Consider the following 18,734-nt stretch of genomic DNA (forward strand, 5'->3'; position numbering starts at 1 on the left):
CAAGCATATAGTAAAAAAAAGACACAGCAGTATGAAAATGTAGTCGACTATTTCTGCAGAACAAATAACAGGCAGCATAAATTTTCTAGAGACTCTGAACCAGAATCTGTGTCTGTGCTCCCCCATGCTCGACATTCAGTACAGGATTTTAACACGAACTGATCACTAATTAACCCTGGTTAGTCCTTTTCCTCCACTGAGTGACTGCAGTAGGTGAAGCAGAACAACTTTGCAATAATCCTTCCAGAGTGTCCTAGAAACATAGTCTATAATTAAGTTTTGCTATGTAAACTTACTGTGGCATGCCTCCAGATTTTGATCTGAAAATTTCACTGTCAGAATCAGAAGAGCTGGCACCTACAGGGGGTAGAAAATAATACATTCATAGACCATGAAGTTGTCATCCGCAATGCTTCAAAACAAGAAGTTTAAAAACAAACTTCTATCCTGAACCTACAGAATGATAACAAACCCATTTATGATTCAGTGTCATTTCAACACTTCATCAAATGGTTTTCAGAAGTCTTATTCTGAACACTGTAGCTTTCTAGACCTTACGAAAAGGAGCTGGCCACCCTGAGTACTACAGGACTGCAATGAACACATTAGACTCTTAATTACATGTCCAGGTAACCACTGAAGAATGGGCAGAATAAGATACATACATACAAGCAGTCATTCATAATCCCTTCAGCCTTGTACAAGGTGGGGCCAGTCGCTTGGAACCAAGAGAATCTAAAAGCATAATGTTTTCACTCCTTGTATTGGATATGGCATAGGCAGCCTCTTCACTTGGCTGCTGCTCTCTCTTACCTTCAACAAATAGTTCCGCTGAAGTAGAATCAGAACCAACAGAATTTGAGGCCAGGCAACAGTAGCGCCCTGTATCGTCCTCAAAGGCTTCTGCTATAATTAGTGTGTGGAGTCCTCCGCTTTCAGAACAGAGCTGAATATCAGGAGAATTTTGCAGCTCTTCGCCTTCACAGAACCACCTGCGATCAATATACCACAGAAAAGAAAAAGAAAGCCAGATCAGAAAAGAAAAAGCATTGATGAATGTGTACATAATGAAACTGCTACATAGTACTAGCAGACATGTAAATCAAGAAGGATTCATTCAGAGAAGAAATCTATGGGAGAAATACTTGTTCTTTTTAGAAGCATCTTACAAAGAAATATGCAAGAAACAAGACTGTTAGTCAATGGCTTGTTAAGGGCTAGTTGGGAAGGCATTTCCTAAAGTTTATCTTGCTATAACAAACATTATAGCCCTTTGAATATGTTGCTATTATCATGTGTGTGGCGGGGTTGTAGGCTCTAATCTACATGCATTCATTATAAAGTCTGGAAAGATTCCTGCACACAGAACTGTACATTCAGAGGGCTCAACCCATACAACTGAGAACCTTAAAAAAGCAGGATACAATTACTATGCAGAGATTGGGCGGTAGTGAAGCCTACTGCCATCCATGAGACTAACTTCTTTTTAAAAGAAAGTCTATTGCCAGAGGCCATTCTGGTAAGTGATTGCTTCTAATGGCAAATAAGCAGATCAAGATGTTTCAGAGCATCAGCATCTAAGCTGATCCAAAACTGTCACATACTCTGTTCTTAGAAATAATACAATAGGGCCCATGTAACAGGACTATATAGAAATAAGTTTGCATTGCATAATAATTTTAAATGTTAAGGTGTCAAACTTAGCTGGCAAACATGGATTAGTTTAAAACATCAGTAAGTTGTCCTTGCTTAGTGAAACATGGCTGTCCTCACTGGCAACAGTGGACTAGTTGGGCTAATCAGATTTTGTTCAACTGATGTTGCTTCAGACAGAATCATGCTCTTGTTCAACATCCCACAATGCATAGTTTAGGGGTTAGTCATAGCAACAGGGCCAACCTTTATTTATGAGAAGCAGATTAACAAGTCCTACTGAGGGACTAGCCAAGCACTGGAAGAGAAGCAATAAACCATTTTTTCCACCAGAAACCCCACTCCTCCCTGAAGGCCAAAAAACCAGGGTGCATTATCTATGCTTTTGTTTTTGTTTTTTAAAAAACGATACCCATAACCGTTTGCAGGGATTTATAGGCCACAAGAATCTGCACTTTCACAGAATGTTTCACAGTTGAATACACCCCCTCCCATTCTCTCAGGTCCATGAAAAAAGAACGTATTTGGTTCTAGTTATTTTTATGGGTGCTCAACTGCATACTAAGTCTGGGCATTAAGAGAATCTTAAGCTCTTCATTTCAAGAGAACGCTGGTTGCTTTCACGCACTACTTTTTTTCTGTGTCAGAAATGCCTACCTCATAAATATGCAGCACATGCATGTATGTCAACCGAAGGAAACATATTATCTTAATAAGGTATACACATTATCTAACATGAACACTAATGCATGTGTAGGGGAGGGGAAGTGCTGTGTGAAGCAGCTCCATGAACCTGAATAGAAGCATGGTATTTTATTGAATTTTAAAAGGAATGGCATCTTTTCAACACGACAGTTTTTATCCTCCCAAACAGCCAGCAAGGTATGCATTCATGTTGACTATTAACATTGTCCTGAGCTTCAACTAGTAAGGTTAATCTCTAATTTTTTAAACAGTAACTTGAATTAAGTTGAAAAGAGGTTACAAAGTCCTAAATCTGCTGCAAGACATGGTAGGTAATCAGTCTTCTTAGTGTTTATTACTGTTCCACAATCCAGTATGCTTGAATCTTTCTTGCAGATGCCTAATTGACACAACTATGTTGTATATTATTACCCTCCATGCCCTTAATGTTTTAGAGGTTAATGCTTCCAGGATAGATCACATCACCCTACAGATACCATTTCTCACATAAGACTTATAACTCATTTTTAGCGGACAGAACTTTCCTTTTCCAAACAAGAGGTCTGGCAGATCAAATTTCAACCAGAGCAACTATGGATTAACTGCTATGCTTTCTTTTAAAAGAAAATGAGGGTTTGCCTCTTCAGCCTAAGTTAAAGCCCCTGTATGTATATATATATATATATATATATATATGTGTGTGTGTGTGTGTGTGTGTGTGTGTGTGTGTGTGTGTGTGTGTGTGTGTGTATGTGTGTGTGTGTGTGTGTATAATTTTGTTAACTTTTTTTGCTTTCCCGAAAGAAACCACAGTGATTCCAGAGGAACAGTGAGCAGATTCAGCATATCACATATAGGTAATTATTTTGCTTACATACAAACCCTAGAACCCAAAGTCCCTTTCAGTTTAATTTATGAACAACTAGAGAAGAACTCTAGAACTAAACAAATGAAGCCTCTCAGGTAAGTATTCAGGTAAGCAGCAGAACCCGTAACTGAATGGTATCAAACCCTCTGTAATAAAATACGTAAAGCCCTTGTATTCTTTTTATGGTGTGGTTTGTAACCACACTTGAAAAACTGTGTACAGTTTTGGTTAATGGACCAAAAAAGGAAGCTGTAGAGCTGAACAAGACACACAAAAGGCAATCAAAATGACCTAGGGGTTAGAGCAACTTCCCTATGAGGAAAGGTTGCAATATTTGGGGCTTTTTAAAAAAAGGGGGGCGATGACAGAGATGTATAAAGTTATGCATGTTATGGAGAAAATGGATAGAAAAAAGTTTCCTTTCTCTCAATATTTGAACCCATTATTCAGTGAAGCAGAAGGGTAGGATGCTCATGACAGGTAAAAGGAAGTACCTCTTCACACAGAGCATAGAAACTATGGAATTTACCACCACAAGGTATGGCAATTCCCACTAACTTGGATGGCTTTAAAATGGGATTAGGCACATTTATGAATGTGCCTAATTCTTTATGGCTATCAAATGGCTACTAGTCATGTTGACTACATATTACCTCCAGTATCAGAGGCAGTAGGACTTTGAATACTAATAGCTGAGGATCACAAGCAGAAAAGACCTGTGGAGCTCACGTCCTACCTGCAGGCTTCCCATAGGCATCTGGCCGGTCATCAAGAGAACTGAATGATGGATCAGATTGGCTTTTGGTCTTATCCAGCAGGGCTCTTATTATGTTGTTATCTTGTTATTAGGGGAGGATTTCAGTTCACTATGCAATTTGGAATGAATCTCCCTACTCCACACCTGCTGGATCATACAATGTCAGCACATGGATTAGTTTGCATGTTTATGAACCTGTCCAAAGCATGGTTCATCCCAACTTAAATTTGTACAAGATGGTCTGAGGGCTTCACTGTTTCATTCTTTCTTTCTTTTTAAAAAAGAATCCTTGTTAGCTACTTGCAGGGACACTGTAAGGTAGCACGGACATTGTACAGGAAAAATGATGGCTGCACCCACAGGTACATGGTGGCAACTATCTTGTACTCCATACAATTATCCAAGAAGCGGTGGCACATAATAATGTACAATAGCATCCCAGGGGCTTTTGAGTCAAATGATTTCAAGAAGTGTGGCAAGTACTGTGCTTCTATTTGCTGTTTGTTTAAATGAATCAACGAACCAGGGAAGCCTATGTCGTTAATTCTTGAAAACAATTTAAAACTTGCCAATCTACCCATTTGCAAGGGACATGGACCTGATCAAGATAGTTTTGTCCATCTCTAGTTGTTATCAAGACCCATTTGTATATGGGGTGACAGCTTGTGGGTACAGCATGACCCCATGATGAAGTAATTTTGCAATGGCTACTTGATGATCCAAGACCAGATTTTCAGAAGGAATAAGAATTTACTTTGCCACCACAAAGAACTTGTTAGGAATAATACAGTAAAAATGAGAATGTGCACTGGGGAAAAAATATAACTCCAAGAAATCACACAGGAACTCCAAATTCTGCCCAAATGCCAGCCTGTTTTCAGAGTGTAATGAAATTTAGCTTCTAAAAAACTGATTCCCAATACTTGATGACATCTTATCATTGGTGGGGTTATATATACAACAGCCATATTTGCTGCACAATAGTCCTTTCAGCTCTTCTACCATGCTGAACAGACATACAGTGGTGGGATGGCACCACATCAGCAGGCTCCATCCTCACCCTATCCATGCACATACACAAGTGAGTGGATGCAGACTCACTTTTTGGTCACTGAAATGAACACATGTAGATTGGTGGTGAGAGCCTGCTGCCCCCACCTTTGTGTGCTCATTCCACATGGCCAGAATGATGGCCAATGGCAAATGAGTTACAGTTCAATAATATCCATTACTGTTTAAGAAAAGTTCCCTTATTAGCTGGCATTTCAAGTTATAGCAGCCAACGGGCACTTTTATATATGACAAAGCTGTCCTTTGTCTAGCCCTGGTCCACAAACATCAAAGAAAATTATCCACCAACACATTGTCTATGTTTTAGTGAATACACATTGAATGAAATCATCCCACCATCAGATCAATTTAGATCATGTTGACCATGTACAAATTCCAAAACATGAACCTCTACAAATAGAGTGCCATATGACATGCTTGCATTTCTTCGTATGCGGTTAACAAAATAGAACTTATGCCTCAGTAAAAAAATAACATCATGAAATAATGTTTATTTTTATTTAAGATGGACTCCATAATAGGAATGTTGCCTTCTTTAATCAATGTACAATAGACATTACAATAAACTTTTAAACTTAAATTTTATTTTATTTTAAACTTAACTGTAATTGTATTTTTATTTTATTCGCATTTTAATTTTGTTTTTAAATATGTTTTATATTGTATGTTTTAATCCACACTTGTTCGTTTTTTAAATGTGGTTTTATTTTGCTGTACACCGCCCTGAGAGCTCGTTGCTATAGGGCGGTTTAAAAGCGTAATTAAATAAATAAATAATAAATAAATGCGAAGTGACTCCCATTCATGCTAATGAAAAACAACATACACAATTGCCCCATGCAGGAAGAAAGGATAAACCCTATATCCCTTAAGGCTAGAAAATGTTGATGATGGAACTAAAACACTATACCATTCCTTTCTTCTAATTAAAATCCAACAAGCTCCTATTGTGTGCCCTATTGTGCTCCCCCAAAAATATCACTTCTGCATGGAACTAATAAATGTCCTTTGTTTACTCAGTAGCCTCATTTGGCCCAATTGTACAAACAGGTTCTGGAAACAAATGCATCCAGTGAGTTCAGCTGCCAGTATTTTTGTACTCTCCATCCCCTTTTCTATGCTGCAGTGGTGACTCAAGCTCCAATTCGGAAACTGTGAAGAGCCTGGATTTCATGAGATCTTCCTTGCTGAGCTTAGGTTTGATTATATAGAGAACAGAGATGGTGAATTATGTTTTACTGTATCCAAGATAATTTCATTTAGATAAATACATATAACATCAATGGGTTGTGGAACACACTGGGCACTGTTTTTAAGTGACCAGTAACCAGGAACAATGATGGGAATTTTAAGTAAACAACTCTGGTCTGGGCATCAGTTGTTCAGAATGAGCAAAGACAAAAGAGAAATGAACTTATTAGACACATGTTAATTGCTTGCTGTGACACAGTTTCCAAGAGCAGTTTCATCACATTTCAGCAGCTAAGCAATCATTGCTGGGAACGAAGAGGGACCAGAGGGAAAGCCTTTGATGTACTAGAAAGATAACCTTAGGAGTCCCAAACTTAGATGTGATGAAGCAAAGTGTATCTTAGTTCTTATTCTCTTCCCCACACACATATACACACTCTGTGGCATTAAGTTCACATAGAGGAAACAAAAATATACACTCTTGTCACTGCTTTATGTATGTTGTTTTAACATCCTGTCAGTCGTGGTTTTCACTAAATCAATTCTGTTTACTGCATGTCCTTCCTAGAGCAATTCCCAGCATAGACACTAGATTTTGATTCCATATTCTATCTTGTTAGGAGGATAAAAAACAACCAATTAGATGTGACAAAAGATAATCATTGTGCTGCTAGCTACAGAGCTGGCTCTTCAAGAAGATTAATGAAGGCGAGGGGGTTCACACCCTTCAATGCCATTCCTTTCAGTTTGAAGAAAGGATGTTGGCTGCCACCCAGTCCACAGTTACATGTGTTTATGTTCCAGTGGCATGCATATATAACTCTGGGCTGGATTGCAGCCTTCATTTGTGGCATTATAAGTTGCCTTTGTAACCTATAAGGGCGTTGAGTAACCTTTTTTCTTGCAAATGAAAACTTATCACCTGTCCCAACACTGCAATATCTTCTGCAATGAGCCAGGATACCACCACAGCAAGCCATAACCCTTTCATTTCTTGCTTTCCCAGTATCAGCTCATTGTATTTTACAATCATCCCACATTAATAAGTGTGTTTCTAAATACATTTTCTCTTCCATCAGTCAAAGCAGAAAAGACAGAAGTTGAGACAGGGGGGAAAATGTAAGGAACAAGAGATTGAGGATACATAGGCCTGGTACACACTTTGTGCTAAGCCAAACCATGGTTTAGCATGAATGCACGGGCTCTGGGAGAGGAAACTGTGGCAGCTTTGTTCCTCCCTAATCATTCTGCTGCTGTACTAAGCTAAGCAATAGTTTCCCTTAGCATGTCATCCAAATCTGGCATTATGATTTAGCTCTGCTGTACAAACCACAAGCTGAAAACATTAGAACAAACCTTGGTTACAGCTCACGGTTAGCCTGGAGGCAGCTAAGCCAAGTCCAGATGACACATACTAAACCAAACCATGGCTTGGCTCAGCACACAGCAGCAGAACGTGTGGGGAAGAGCAACGCAGCTTTGTTCTCCTTTCCAAGAGCCCTCACATTTGTGCTAAGCCATAGCATGGTTTAGCATGACATGCAAACCAGGCCATTGTGTCTGATCTTGAGCACTAAATAATAAATTGAAATTCTCTTGTGCAACTAGATGTTATTCTGGTGTTACTACAATTACTTCCATTTGCAAGCTGCTCTTTGGGGGAAAACATTGTCCAACACACAGCCAAGTCACCCCAGGGCAAGTTCTCTCCCTCATACTCTGGAGCAGCCTTTTTTTGTATTCTTCTCCCAAATGGTAAATAAGATCTCTTCATGTATCAGGAGCAGACATGCAATTCAGATGAATCACATTTATCAAACAATACCTGGATGATCAGGTGATGGTAGGTTCACACAATCAAGCTAACTAGATGTGGGGGAGGGAGGTTTGGTTGTTGAAAACATTGTCTCTTCCTGTCCCGTCCAGAGCCGGAAAGACGAGGCTGAAGCGTGGGTGCAAGTAAATCTCATTTTATTAGAGTAATGGATACATCAAAGGCATTGCGCTTCATAGAAAACCCTGCGCTAACTCACTAGAATCCGTAACTACACTCTAGACATGCTCTGCAGCGTGTGAAGGAAGTTGACTCAACGACTCCCCACTGTAAGCGGCAAGCTTAAGGGAACATTTTCGAACGTAATCTCTGACTCCTTCGTAATTCCTGTCTTTGCCCTGTCCGTTTCTCGCGGCGGTGGGAGCGAGGGGACAGGGGGAGTGTTTCCAACGGCTCATCGGAAGACACCTGCTCCTGAGCAACAGGCTCAAGATCAGGGGGCTGTGCCACACTGGTATCCTCCTGGGAACTGCTTGGCAAGGGAGGAGCTGGCACTGTCTCTGGAGCTTCCCCCAACAAGTCTTCTGCATCAGCTGGGGGCGGTGCGCTCTGTTCCTCGGAGAGTGCGGTACCCATGGGAACTGGCTGGTGTGCAGGCTGACCCCCTCCCACAAGGTCCTGCTCAGACTCAACAACTCCCAACTCTGCTTCCTCTGGCAGCGGAGGCGCCTGAAACTCATGCCTCCCCCCTCCCTGTCCATTCTGGGTTAGCTGAGGCTCAACACTTCCGCCTGCATTTAACTTCTTCCCCAAGCTACACATGAGATAAAAGTGCTGCTTGTTCAGTATGCAGAGTCAAATGGGATGGAGTGATTTTCAACCCTATTTACTCTTCCCTACTCATTACCCTCTCCCTATTAACCAAATGAGTGAATTCAAATTCAAATCTTTATTGTTACGGTCAATGACCAGCACAGATGACTGAATAATGTGATGAGCGAGGCCAGGGAAGGAAAACATAGGTTTGTTGTTGTTATGTGCCTTCAAATCGATTACGACTTATGGCGACCCTATGAATCAGTGACCTCCAAGAGCATCTGTCATGAACCACCCTGTTCAGATCTTGTAAACATAGGTAGCACAGACTTTTTATTAAAATGGTTCCTTATATTAACACTAGCAGCTGGTATAGCACAGTGGGGAGAACAGCCTGCCTGGGAGTCCAGAGTCTGTAAGTTCAAATCCCCACTGGTGTCTCCTGGGTGTAAAGGGCCAGCTAAAGATCACCCTTACAGTGAGTGGCTCGGGGGTTACGTGCCCTGCCACATGGGCAGCCGTGGGCAAGCTGCATAGTCCCAAGGAGCCCAGTTGCCCCCAGCTAGCAGTTGCGGACAAGGAAAGGGCTGGCTTGTGCTGCTGTGTCAAGCTGGGCAGGCCCTAGCCAGCTGGGGAGGACTAGCCTCAGAGGGAGGCAATGGTAAACCCCCTCTGAATACCACTTACCATGAAAACCCTATTCATAGGGTAGCCATAAGTCGGGATCAACTTGAAGGCAGTCCATTTCCATTTTCCATATTTACACTAACATAATGGCTTAAAGCTATGCAGTTATGGATGCTGAAAGCCATGAATCTAGGCATACTGAAATCTGCAAAGGATTGTAGCCTTAGCATCTGAGTTTTACTTTGGATTATAATAACGAGAATAACAGCACCCATTTAGCCAGGTCTGGCTCCAGCAATGGGCCAAATGGGACACTAGCGAAGGGGTTGAACGCTCAGAGAACCCTGTCGGCAGATCCAACTTATGGATGTTGCTACAGTATCAACTATTATTGATATACATCCTTTGTCTGTACAATTTCTTTGGAGATAAAAATATAACAAGTGTGAAATGAAATTACAGTAGAGAGAACCAAAGAGATTGTTTTAGAAGTGAGGGAGTGGTATTTCCATTCAATGATAAAGAAATGGCACTCATTTCAAACGTTCAAGATGTTGTACTGTTTTTCTTTGACAATAGCGTTTGCCATATCAGCCAGGAGTTGTTTTTCTTAAAAGGGGTGGGACCAAGAGGGAAAAGGAGTGTGGTTTGAGGAGGAAAGCAAGAGGGCATGGGGCCCACCGATAGCCTGTGCCCAGGGGCCACCAGAAACCTGGAGTCAGCCCTGCGTTTAGCATTTGGAACTGACTCAAGTCAGCCAGTTATACAATTTGTCTTTTTCTTCCTACCTTTGTGGTTGCAGCAACTTCCAACAGCAATCTAGTCATAGGAAAGAATATATGAATTTATATGAAAATGCAACCAAGTTTATACATCTGGGATTAGAAAAAGGCAAAGGAAACTGCAATAAAGCTGAGAAGCTAAAAACTAGGGTCTTAAGAAACTGTTCACAGTTTTCTCTAATGCATACTCCTGCTGCAACCTGTGTTTGGTAACGGCCACCAAGGAATAATGAAGGCTTTCTTTCCACACCCTTTTAAAAGATAATTTAAAGTGGCAGTTGTACTAAAACCAAAAGACAGATGAAGGAGAGAATTATACTTCTGGTCATTACAAGATGGAAACAGAAATAAGTTGTAAATTAAAAGGCAATTTTATCCTTAATGTTTACTATTATCATTAAGAGTGGTTTTTTTTAAAAAAAAAATACCTGTTGCTTTCTCACTCTACAGTGTCACATTTCCAAGCATTTTTCTTTTTTAATTGGAAAGGTATTTGTATGGCCCCACCTCATATGTTGAGTTCACAAGTATCCCACACAGTTCTCCAGTCTCTCACCTCTATTATCAATTATGAAAAACATTTATCTTTTAGCCATTGAAAACAAGAGTATAAAATCTGCACTGAGATAGGTTTTTCCTTTTACATGCAGCCAATAGGTATGCGATCTCTGTAAAGAGATTTCATTTCTATTTTGCAACTTGTAGCAAGATTATTCAGAGTCAAAGAACATGGCAGAGAAATGTGTATTTTGGGGCTATAGAAACACCACAGATCTTTCAACTGAAATATGTCTAAATCATAAAAAAATCTTTTCAAATGAGAAGTGTAATTTGTTGTCAGATTTTGATACTATTGGGTCTTTCAGTCATTTGCAGCATTAACAGTGCCATTAAGATCTCCAGTTATTACTGTTTTTTCTTGGGCAAAATTCTACAGTGCTTCCACTATTATTCTTTGTCCAGCTGAATGGTTAAAAATATTATAAGTGTTGACTTTGTCCCTTCCAGTTCTCCCTTGAGCATGACATATCTACCACAATCTGACATTTCTAGAGAATAAATCATTTTTCACTTGGGATTTAAAAAAAAAATTATCAAGGTTTTTTACAATGTAAGTGTGAAGATAAACAAAACTGAAATTTGTTCATGGAAACATTTTTATGAACAATGCAATCTTTTTGTAAAAAAAGGTTAGATCATGTTTTATGGATTTTGGGCCTACATATTCTTCAGAAGAAGTCTGTAGAACTAAAAAAAGGCTTATGTACCCTCAGCAGTAGATGCTCCAGTAAAAAGTACCCCCTTTCCTACCTGATGCCTCACATTAAAAAATTATAACAAATACATTCTTTTGACATCTTTATTTGGAAATCTTTCAGACATGTACCAAGATTTCACAAGCAAAAGCTCAACATGTGAAAACATCAGCTACTTCCAACACACATCACAACAACAGTATTTTTCAGAGCCATAGTGGTTTATGGGAAGAGTTGAAACTATGGTAGGGAACATGCGCTGCATGCCAAAGTCCCAGGTTCAATCCCTGGCATTTCTAGATAGGAATCTTTTCCAGTCCTGGCACCCCTGGAGAGCTGCTGTCAGTCAGTGTAGATGACACTAAACTAGATGGAGCAATGGTCTGACTCAAAATAAGGCAGTTTTCTATGTGGTTAAAATCCTTTCATTAAAATCTACTCTGACTGTATATGTGGGAAGGGAAGGCAGGGCAAACATCTTATAAATAGGGTGACCATGTGTCCTCTATTTTATTCATTTAGAAACTGTCTGCACTGCTCTCCACCATACATATGATCAGAGGGTGGTTTCCAATATAATAGAAAAATTAATATAGCATAAACCATTAAAAACACAATAATTAGTAGTACCAACCACAACAAAATGGAGCAACATAAAATAATGACAGATTTCCTCCAAAGGCCCAGGAGAAAATATATGTTCTTACTTGATGACTGAATGCCAACGATGTCACTACCTGTGCTTTGAGGGAGAAAGAGTTCCGTAGCCAGGTTGCCACAACAGAGCAGGCCTTGCTGCATGTCACTGTATAGTGAGAGCTGGCAGGAGCAGGGGCCCAGGTGACCATAGGATCGAGGCAGGCTAATATGGAAAAAGGTGCTCTTCAAAAAGCTGGGTCCCAGGCCATTTAAGTTTTGAAAAGTTAACACCTTAAATTGGGCCTAGTAACAGACAGGCAGCAAGTGCAGATCCACAAAATAGGTATAATACATCAAAACATCTGTCAACACTCTAGCGGCAGCAGTCTGCACTAGCTACAGTTTCCAGTCTGTCTTCAAAGGAAGTCTTATGTAGATCATGGTACAGTAACCTAGTCACAAGAACATGCACTACAGTGACAAGACAATCCCTATCATAGCTGGTGCATCAGATGGAAATGGCAATAAGCACCCCTCACATCTAAAGCAACCTGAATCTCAAATGACAGTGCTAAATTGAGGAATATCTCCAGAATATGAATCTGCTCCATGAGTAGGGAGTGCAACTCCATGCTGTATTTTTTAAAGGTTGTTCATGTTGCTGTACACCACCCTGATGTCTTATCAGAGGGTGGCATATAAATATTTTTATAAATATATATAAAAAAGAACAGGCCATAGACCCAATTCCCAGACATGACAACTGGCCACCAGTAGTAACCACAACTTGACAGAATTCAAGCTGTTTTTTGAGCCCCATCAAGCCCATTAACTGTCTGATACTGACAATGCTTTATCCGATTGAGGTGAAAAGGAGAAACAGAGCTGAGGATGTTCTGCATACTCACAACACCAAGCTCTAAATCCTCAATTACTGTTCCCGGCAGCTTCATATAGATGCTAAATGGCATTAGGGACAGACTAAAACTTTGCAGCACCCCACAGCATAATTGCTAAAGTACTGAACAGGAGGCTCCCAATGCTGCTGTTGTATAAACAGAACCACCACAACACAGTGCCTCCGATCCCCAACGCACAGAGTGGTTCCACGAGGATGGCATAGTTAATGGTATCAAAATCTACCCTGCCACAGATCAAGGAGAATCAACAGGGTTGCGCTCTCTTCATCTCTCACCTGATACCGGTCATTAACCAGAACCAGGCGTGAAGCCAGATTCAAATGGATCAAGATCACTGGTTTTATCTACACTGCCAGATCCTTTCTGTGTAAGATATTACTCATCCCCTCCTCGTGAAATACTAGGGGATGGGACGTTAAAATGAGTTAGGTCCATTTGTTTCAGTTACAAACATAATAGAAATTTAAATAAGTGAATTCCAAATGAAAGCCTATTCATTTATTTGTTTTCCCCCCACCTGCAAGCTATGCTTTAATTTGGATTCCTGCATTGATCAGGGGGTTGGGCTTGATGACCTGATATCTATTATATAATTCTGTGAAAAATCCTCTATCCCAGAAGCATCTGGGAGAGAAGCTTTTTGCAGTGACCTAAAAAGCTAAGAGAGGTATAGGCTAAGAGGCAATAGCTCTGATTATGGTGTTTTTAGTAGAAGCTCTTGCTTTTATGCTGAACTGGGTAAAGAAGCTTTCTCAGAGCACGGTCAAGAAAGTATTGGGCTAGTATTAAGCCTGAGGTCAAACAAAGAAGTGGGATTGGACTTGCCCACACATACCTAAAGCTAGTATTTGAGTAGCAACACTGATGACCACAATTTGTAAAGAGATAGACAATATGTTAATTTATATGTTTTGTGTGATTGTTTATAAAATGGGGATCCTTTTTTCATTCCTTGGAAATTTGGGATTTCTCATGCCTCAAGGAACAGCAGAAAGCCTGAAAAGTTCATGCAATTTGGATGAAAAGCAGGGTTACAGGTACCAACAGCAGGCTGGGGGAAATTAATGGGAATAAAACCAAGGAAATGCTGTCCAAATAGAATATATACAATTGAAATAAATGAAAATTTAAACTTTCAATTCTCCATTCATTTTAAAAGTCTTTTTTTCTTGTACATCCTAAAAAAAGTAGTGTGTGTCCAGTGTTATTCCTGATAGATGTTACTGCTTCACAGATAAATTTACAGAGAAAAAAACGGAAAATAAAGCATAGAAATCGCTTATGTGAAAGTTAACCATAATCAAGTGGTTTAAGATCCACTAATAGGCAAAAAACCTTGCAGTTTAAGAATGTACCTATAGCCCACAGATATTTCTGTCAAACTTTAAAAAGCAGGGAAAACGGGCAGCTATAGAGAATGCACCAGGGGAGCACTGACCTCCTGTGTGAGATACTGTACCGCCCTACAAATCAATAATGGCACACCAACACTAGATTTGATTTCACTTGAGACAGTCATGGCTTCTCCTAAATAATCCTGGGAAGTGTAGTTTGTGAAGGGTGCTGAAAGCTGCTAAGAGATGACCTGTTCCCCTCACAGAGCTTCAAACAGAGAGGCTGAGTGTTAAACCATTCTGGCCACTGAACCTCTGTCAGGGCAATAGGAGTCTCGTCTCAGCACCCTTCACAAACCACACTTCCCAGGATTCTTTGGGGGAAGCCATGACTGTCTCAAGTGAAATCAAAGTCTGGTGTGGCCCCCTGATTAGGCAAGCCAAGCAGCTGTGAGTCTGGCTTTTAGAACACTGACAGTTGGTTCTTACTGAGCATGCCTGACATTATCACTGAGTTCAAGCAAAAAATTATTTAATTTATTAAAAATCAGCCAGGCATTTTTCAAACTGCAGACAATGAAGGTCAGAGTATGGGGCAAGGTCAGTAGTAGGATTACAGGTACTCTGTGAACATGGCTGATTTTTAATGAATTTCAACAAATTATGAGAACTCTGACAGAATAAAGTCAAAAAGGGGTCTGTTTCTCTCTCTCTTTTTACACTTTGAACTCTCGATTCTCTCTGACTGTTTTGTGTATCACCATGAAAATTTAGAGGGTTGTTAAACAAGCGTTTCTGAGTTCAGGACTATACATTTTGTAAGATTGTGTTTTGAAATGAGCTTATGGGAAGGACCAGAATGGCATGGAGAGCATTTTCCATTTAACATTGTGGAATGCAAAAAATCCATGCTGACTATAGTGCAGGTGGGCCCCGCTTATACGGCAGGTTCTGTTCCGGACTGCCACTGTAAAGCAGAAATCGCTGTAAAGTGGAACCCATTGAGTATAATGGGGCGCATCACACAAAAATGCAGCAAAAACGGCTTTAAAACGGGGAGTTTCCCCCAATTTAAAGCCACCGCATTAGCGGAACGCCAGAATACGAAGCGCCAGTAAGCGGGGCCCTGCTATATACAGCCACTCTCATGGCTATATAATAATATAGTTTTAATAGCTAGACTGTAGAACAGAACACAGCTGTTCAGTTATTCATTTTGTAATGAAAGGACACTGATCGAATTGCTGACTAAGGAAGTGCCTAGTTGAATTATATTGATGAAAAGATTATGAGAGAAGATTTTTCTTCTAATTTTCTGCTTAGCGACTTAAATTTCACAGACTGGCTAGAATGAAATTCACTAATAGGCAAAAAAACACCTTGCGGTTTAAGAACACACCCATAGCCAAAAGATATTTCTATCAAACTTTAAAAAACAGGGAAATTGGCCAGCTATAGTGAATGCACCAGGGGAGCAGGAGATGTGACCTCCTGTCTGAGACATCCTACTGTCCTACAAATTTGTAAAAATGCAAACACAATTTGGGTTGGTCTTTCACAGTCCTATCCATTCCTGTATAGCTCGGAAGAATTTGGTAACATGTACCTCTGAGCATATGGTGAGTGGTGGCACTACCTGCAATCAGGACTGCAACTCCAAAGATAATTACATTTTTGTATGTTTGTTGGTGTTCTTGCTTTGCTTCTTTCCTGTATCACTATGGTTTCTACAGAGAATCTAATCTAGAAAATTCTATTTCTCTCATTCATCCTAGAAATCTGTGTCAAATTTATTTTTATTAATTTCAAAGCCTTTGTATTGGTCAACATCATATGATGGTGAAGACAGCCTTTTGTGTTTCAAACTGGAGGTTATGTTCTATTTCTATTTGTGGTGCATTAACAGTTGAATCTGAAACTGCAGTTTGATGTAAAATCAGACTGATTAAAGTATGTTGCTGTTTAAACAATGAATCTAGCTGTTGGAAGAAACAAACTCAAGATGCATGTGTTCAGCCTGCTATGCTTAAACCACTCCACTTAAGGAAAGGTGGGCATCATCAATTAAAAACATACAGCACACCTTGAAATTTGCTAGAATAGATTTCACCTTCCATTGTTTTATCTTGTGCAAACTGAGACACTCCTGATGTCCATTGGAGACTATTCTGCAGAGTCAGTGCCATTACTCTACAATTGTTTTTGGAGGTTTTTTAGTGTAAATTATGCAAAGTGTTGCTGTACTTCAAACATTCACAGGAACAGATGCGAAAGAAAATGCTTCACCACAACTGCAAAGTAAATCAAACATATTTAAAGTGACTACCTAAACTATATCATCTGTATTAATAGTTGTTTCCTCTCTGCAAAAACAAGATCAGCGCACCACATGTCTTATTTCTATTATTTGAAATGATTGCAGGTGTTACCACCACTCATCATATGCTCAGAGGCACATGTTACCAAATTCTTCCAAGCTACAGAGGAAGTGGATTGGATTGTGAAAGACCAACCCAAATTGTGTTTGCATTTTCACAAATTTGTACAGCAGTACAATATCTCAGAGAGGAGGTCAGGTCTCCTGCTGCCCTAGTGCATTCACTATAGCTGCCCAATTTTCCTGATTTTAAAAGTTTGATAGAAATATCTGTGGGCTATAGGTGCGTTTTTAAACTGCAAGTGTTTTTTTTACCTATTAGTGAATAGGCTTTTTACTCTGGGAAGTAAGAAATGGGATCCTGTTTGCTGAGAATGGATTGAAACCATTTGCATGCTTATTGAGTTCAGTGGGACTGACGCCTCTGCAATTATGCTTAGAATGGGTGAAAGTGACCACGGGGGGGGGAGGAGGAGAAGGGGAGAGGGGAGAGAAGGAAGGAGGAGCAGGGGAACGGGGGAGGGGGAGGAGCAAGGAAGGGGGAAGACAGAAGGATAGGTTTGATCATTTGCATGCTTACTGAGTTCCATGGGATTTACTCCCATGTAATCATACTTAGTATAAGTAAAACTGAACATGGGAGAGGAGGAAGAGGAGGGAAGGGGCAAGAGGGAGGGAATAGGAGTGCAGGTTTGCATGTGCTTTGAATTCAATGGGATTTACTCCTGTACTATCACGCTTAGAATAAGTGAAACCGACCTGGAGGACGGGCAATGATGGGGGAAGAGAAGGGTAGGAAGGGGAGGGTGAGGGGAAGAGATGGGGAAGGTGGGCACTGGGCAGATGGGAAGCCCCTTTCCAAAAGGAAAACATTGTGAACAGTACCGTTTTCAGGGCTTCCCCCACATTTTTATTCTACAGCAGGCACAAGTTGCCTCCCACCCAAATTTAAACCAAAGCTGTCCCTGGCCACATCTACATCAGGCCTTTATTTCACTTTAGACACCCTTGGCTTCCCCCATAGAATCCTGGGAAGTGTAGTTTGTGGAGGGTGCTGAGAGTTGCTAGGAGACAAAATTTCTTAAATTAATTAAAAATCAGCCAGGCATTTTTAAAAACTTTTTAAAGTGCAGAAGATGAAGGTCAGAGTATGGGGCAAGGTCAATAATAGGATTACATGTACTCTGTGAACATGGCTGATTTTTAATTAATTTCAACAAATTATGAGAACTCTGACAGAAAAAAAGTCCAAAAGGGGTCTGATTTCCCCCCTCATTTTACACTTTGAATTCTCGATTTTCTCTGACTGTTTTGTTTATCACCATGAAAACTTAGAGGGTTGTTAAGCAAGTGTTTCTGAGTTCAGGACTATACGTTTTGTAAGTTTTTGTTTTGAAATGAGCTTATGAAAAGCAGCAGAATGGCATGGGTGCATTTTTAATTTAACACTGCGGAATGCAAAAAATCCACTCTAGCTATAGTATACAGCCACTCTTGTGGCTGCCACCCAGTTTATCAAATCTCCAAAACAGATTTTATCTTATTTTCAAAGTTGTGTCTAAGTGTAGACTTTAAAATTTCCTACCTTTAAGTTACAGAATGTACTTATAACATAAAGGTGGGACTCTAAGCTGTCACTGACGCTACTGTTTTAAGAACTGCAGTTTCCATGCATGCAATGGGGACTTTCCCCCCTTCAAATATCCTAGCCAATAAGGCCTGGAGATGCAAGAGGTAAACCTCCTCTCATCATGTGCTACATTTAGGACAGAAAATGCACTCCTCCCACAGCTGTGATTTAATTAACAAATTGAAGATCCGTGTTGTTTGGCCCTGTGATGATACTAAGTAAAATGTGAAGAAGTGAGATTGCTGCCATGTGAATTTTGCTGCTGACTAGAGGCACTGCAATCGTCAGAAGAAATGCATCTGTAGCTTTATCTATGTAATCTCCAGACGTTTTGCTTCTTTTGACAGGTAATTAA

General features: G+C 40.2%; 1 protein-coding gene across 5 annotated transcripts in view; it reads right to left on the reverse strand.

Moving 5' to 3' along the window:
* PALLD (palladin, cytoskeletal associated protein) overlaps nt 1–18,734 on the reverse strand; it is a 331,056-nt gene that overhangs the window by 196,566 nt on the left and 115,756 nt on the right. For all 5 annotated transcript variants that reach the window (XM_061584126.1, XM_061584129.1, XM_061584128.1 and 2 more), the window contains 2 exons: nt 814–992; nt 297–357 (listed from right to left, as the gene is read on the reverse strand). In XM_061584126.1, the coding sequence (XP_061440110.1) occupies nt 297–357; nt 814–992 (240 nt within the window). The remainder of the gene's footprint in view (nt 1–296; nt 358–813; nt 993–18,734) is intronic.

Source organism: Rhineura floridana, chromosome 9 (genome assembly GCF_030035675.1).
Source record: "Rhineura floridana isolate rRhiFlo1 chromosome 9, rRhiFlo1.hap2, whole genome shotgun sequence".
Classification (NCBI taxonomy): domain Eukaryota; kingdom Metazoa; phylum Chordata; class Lepidosauria; order Squamata; family Rhineuridae; genus Rhineura; species Rhineura floridana.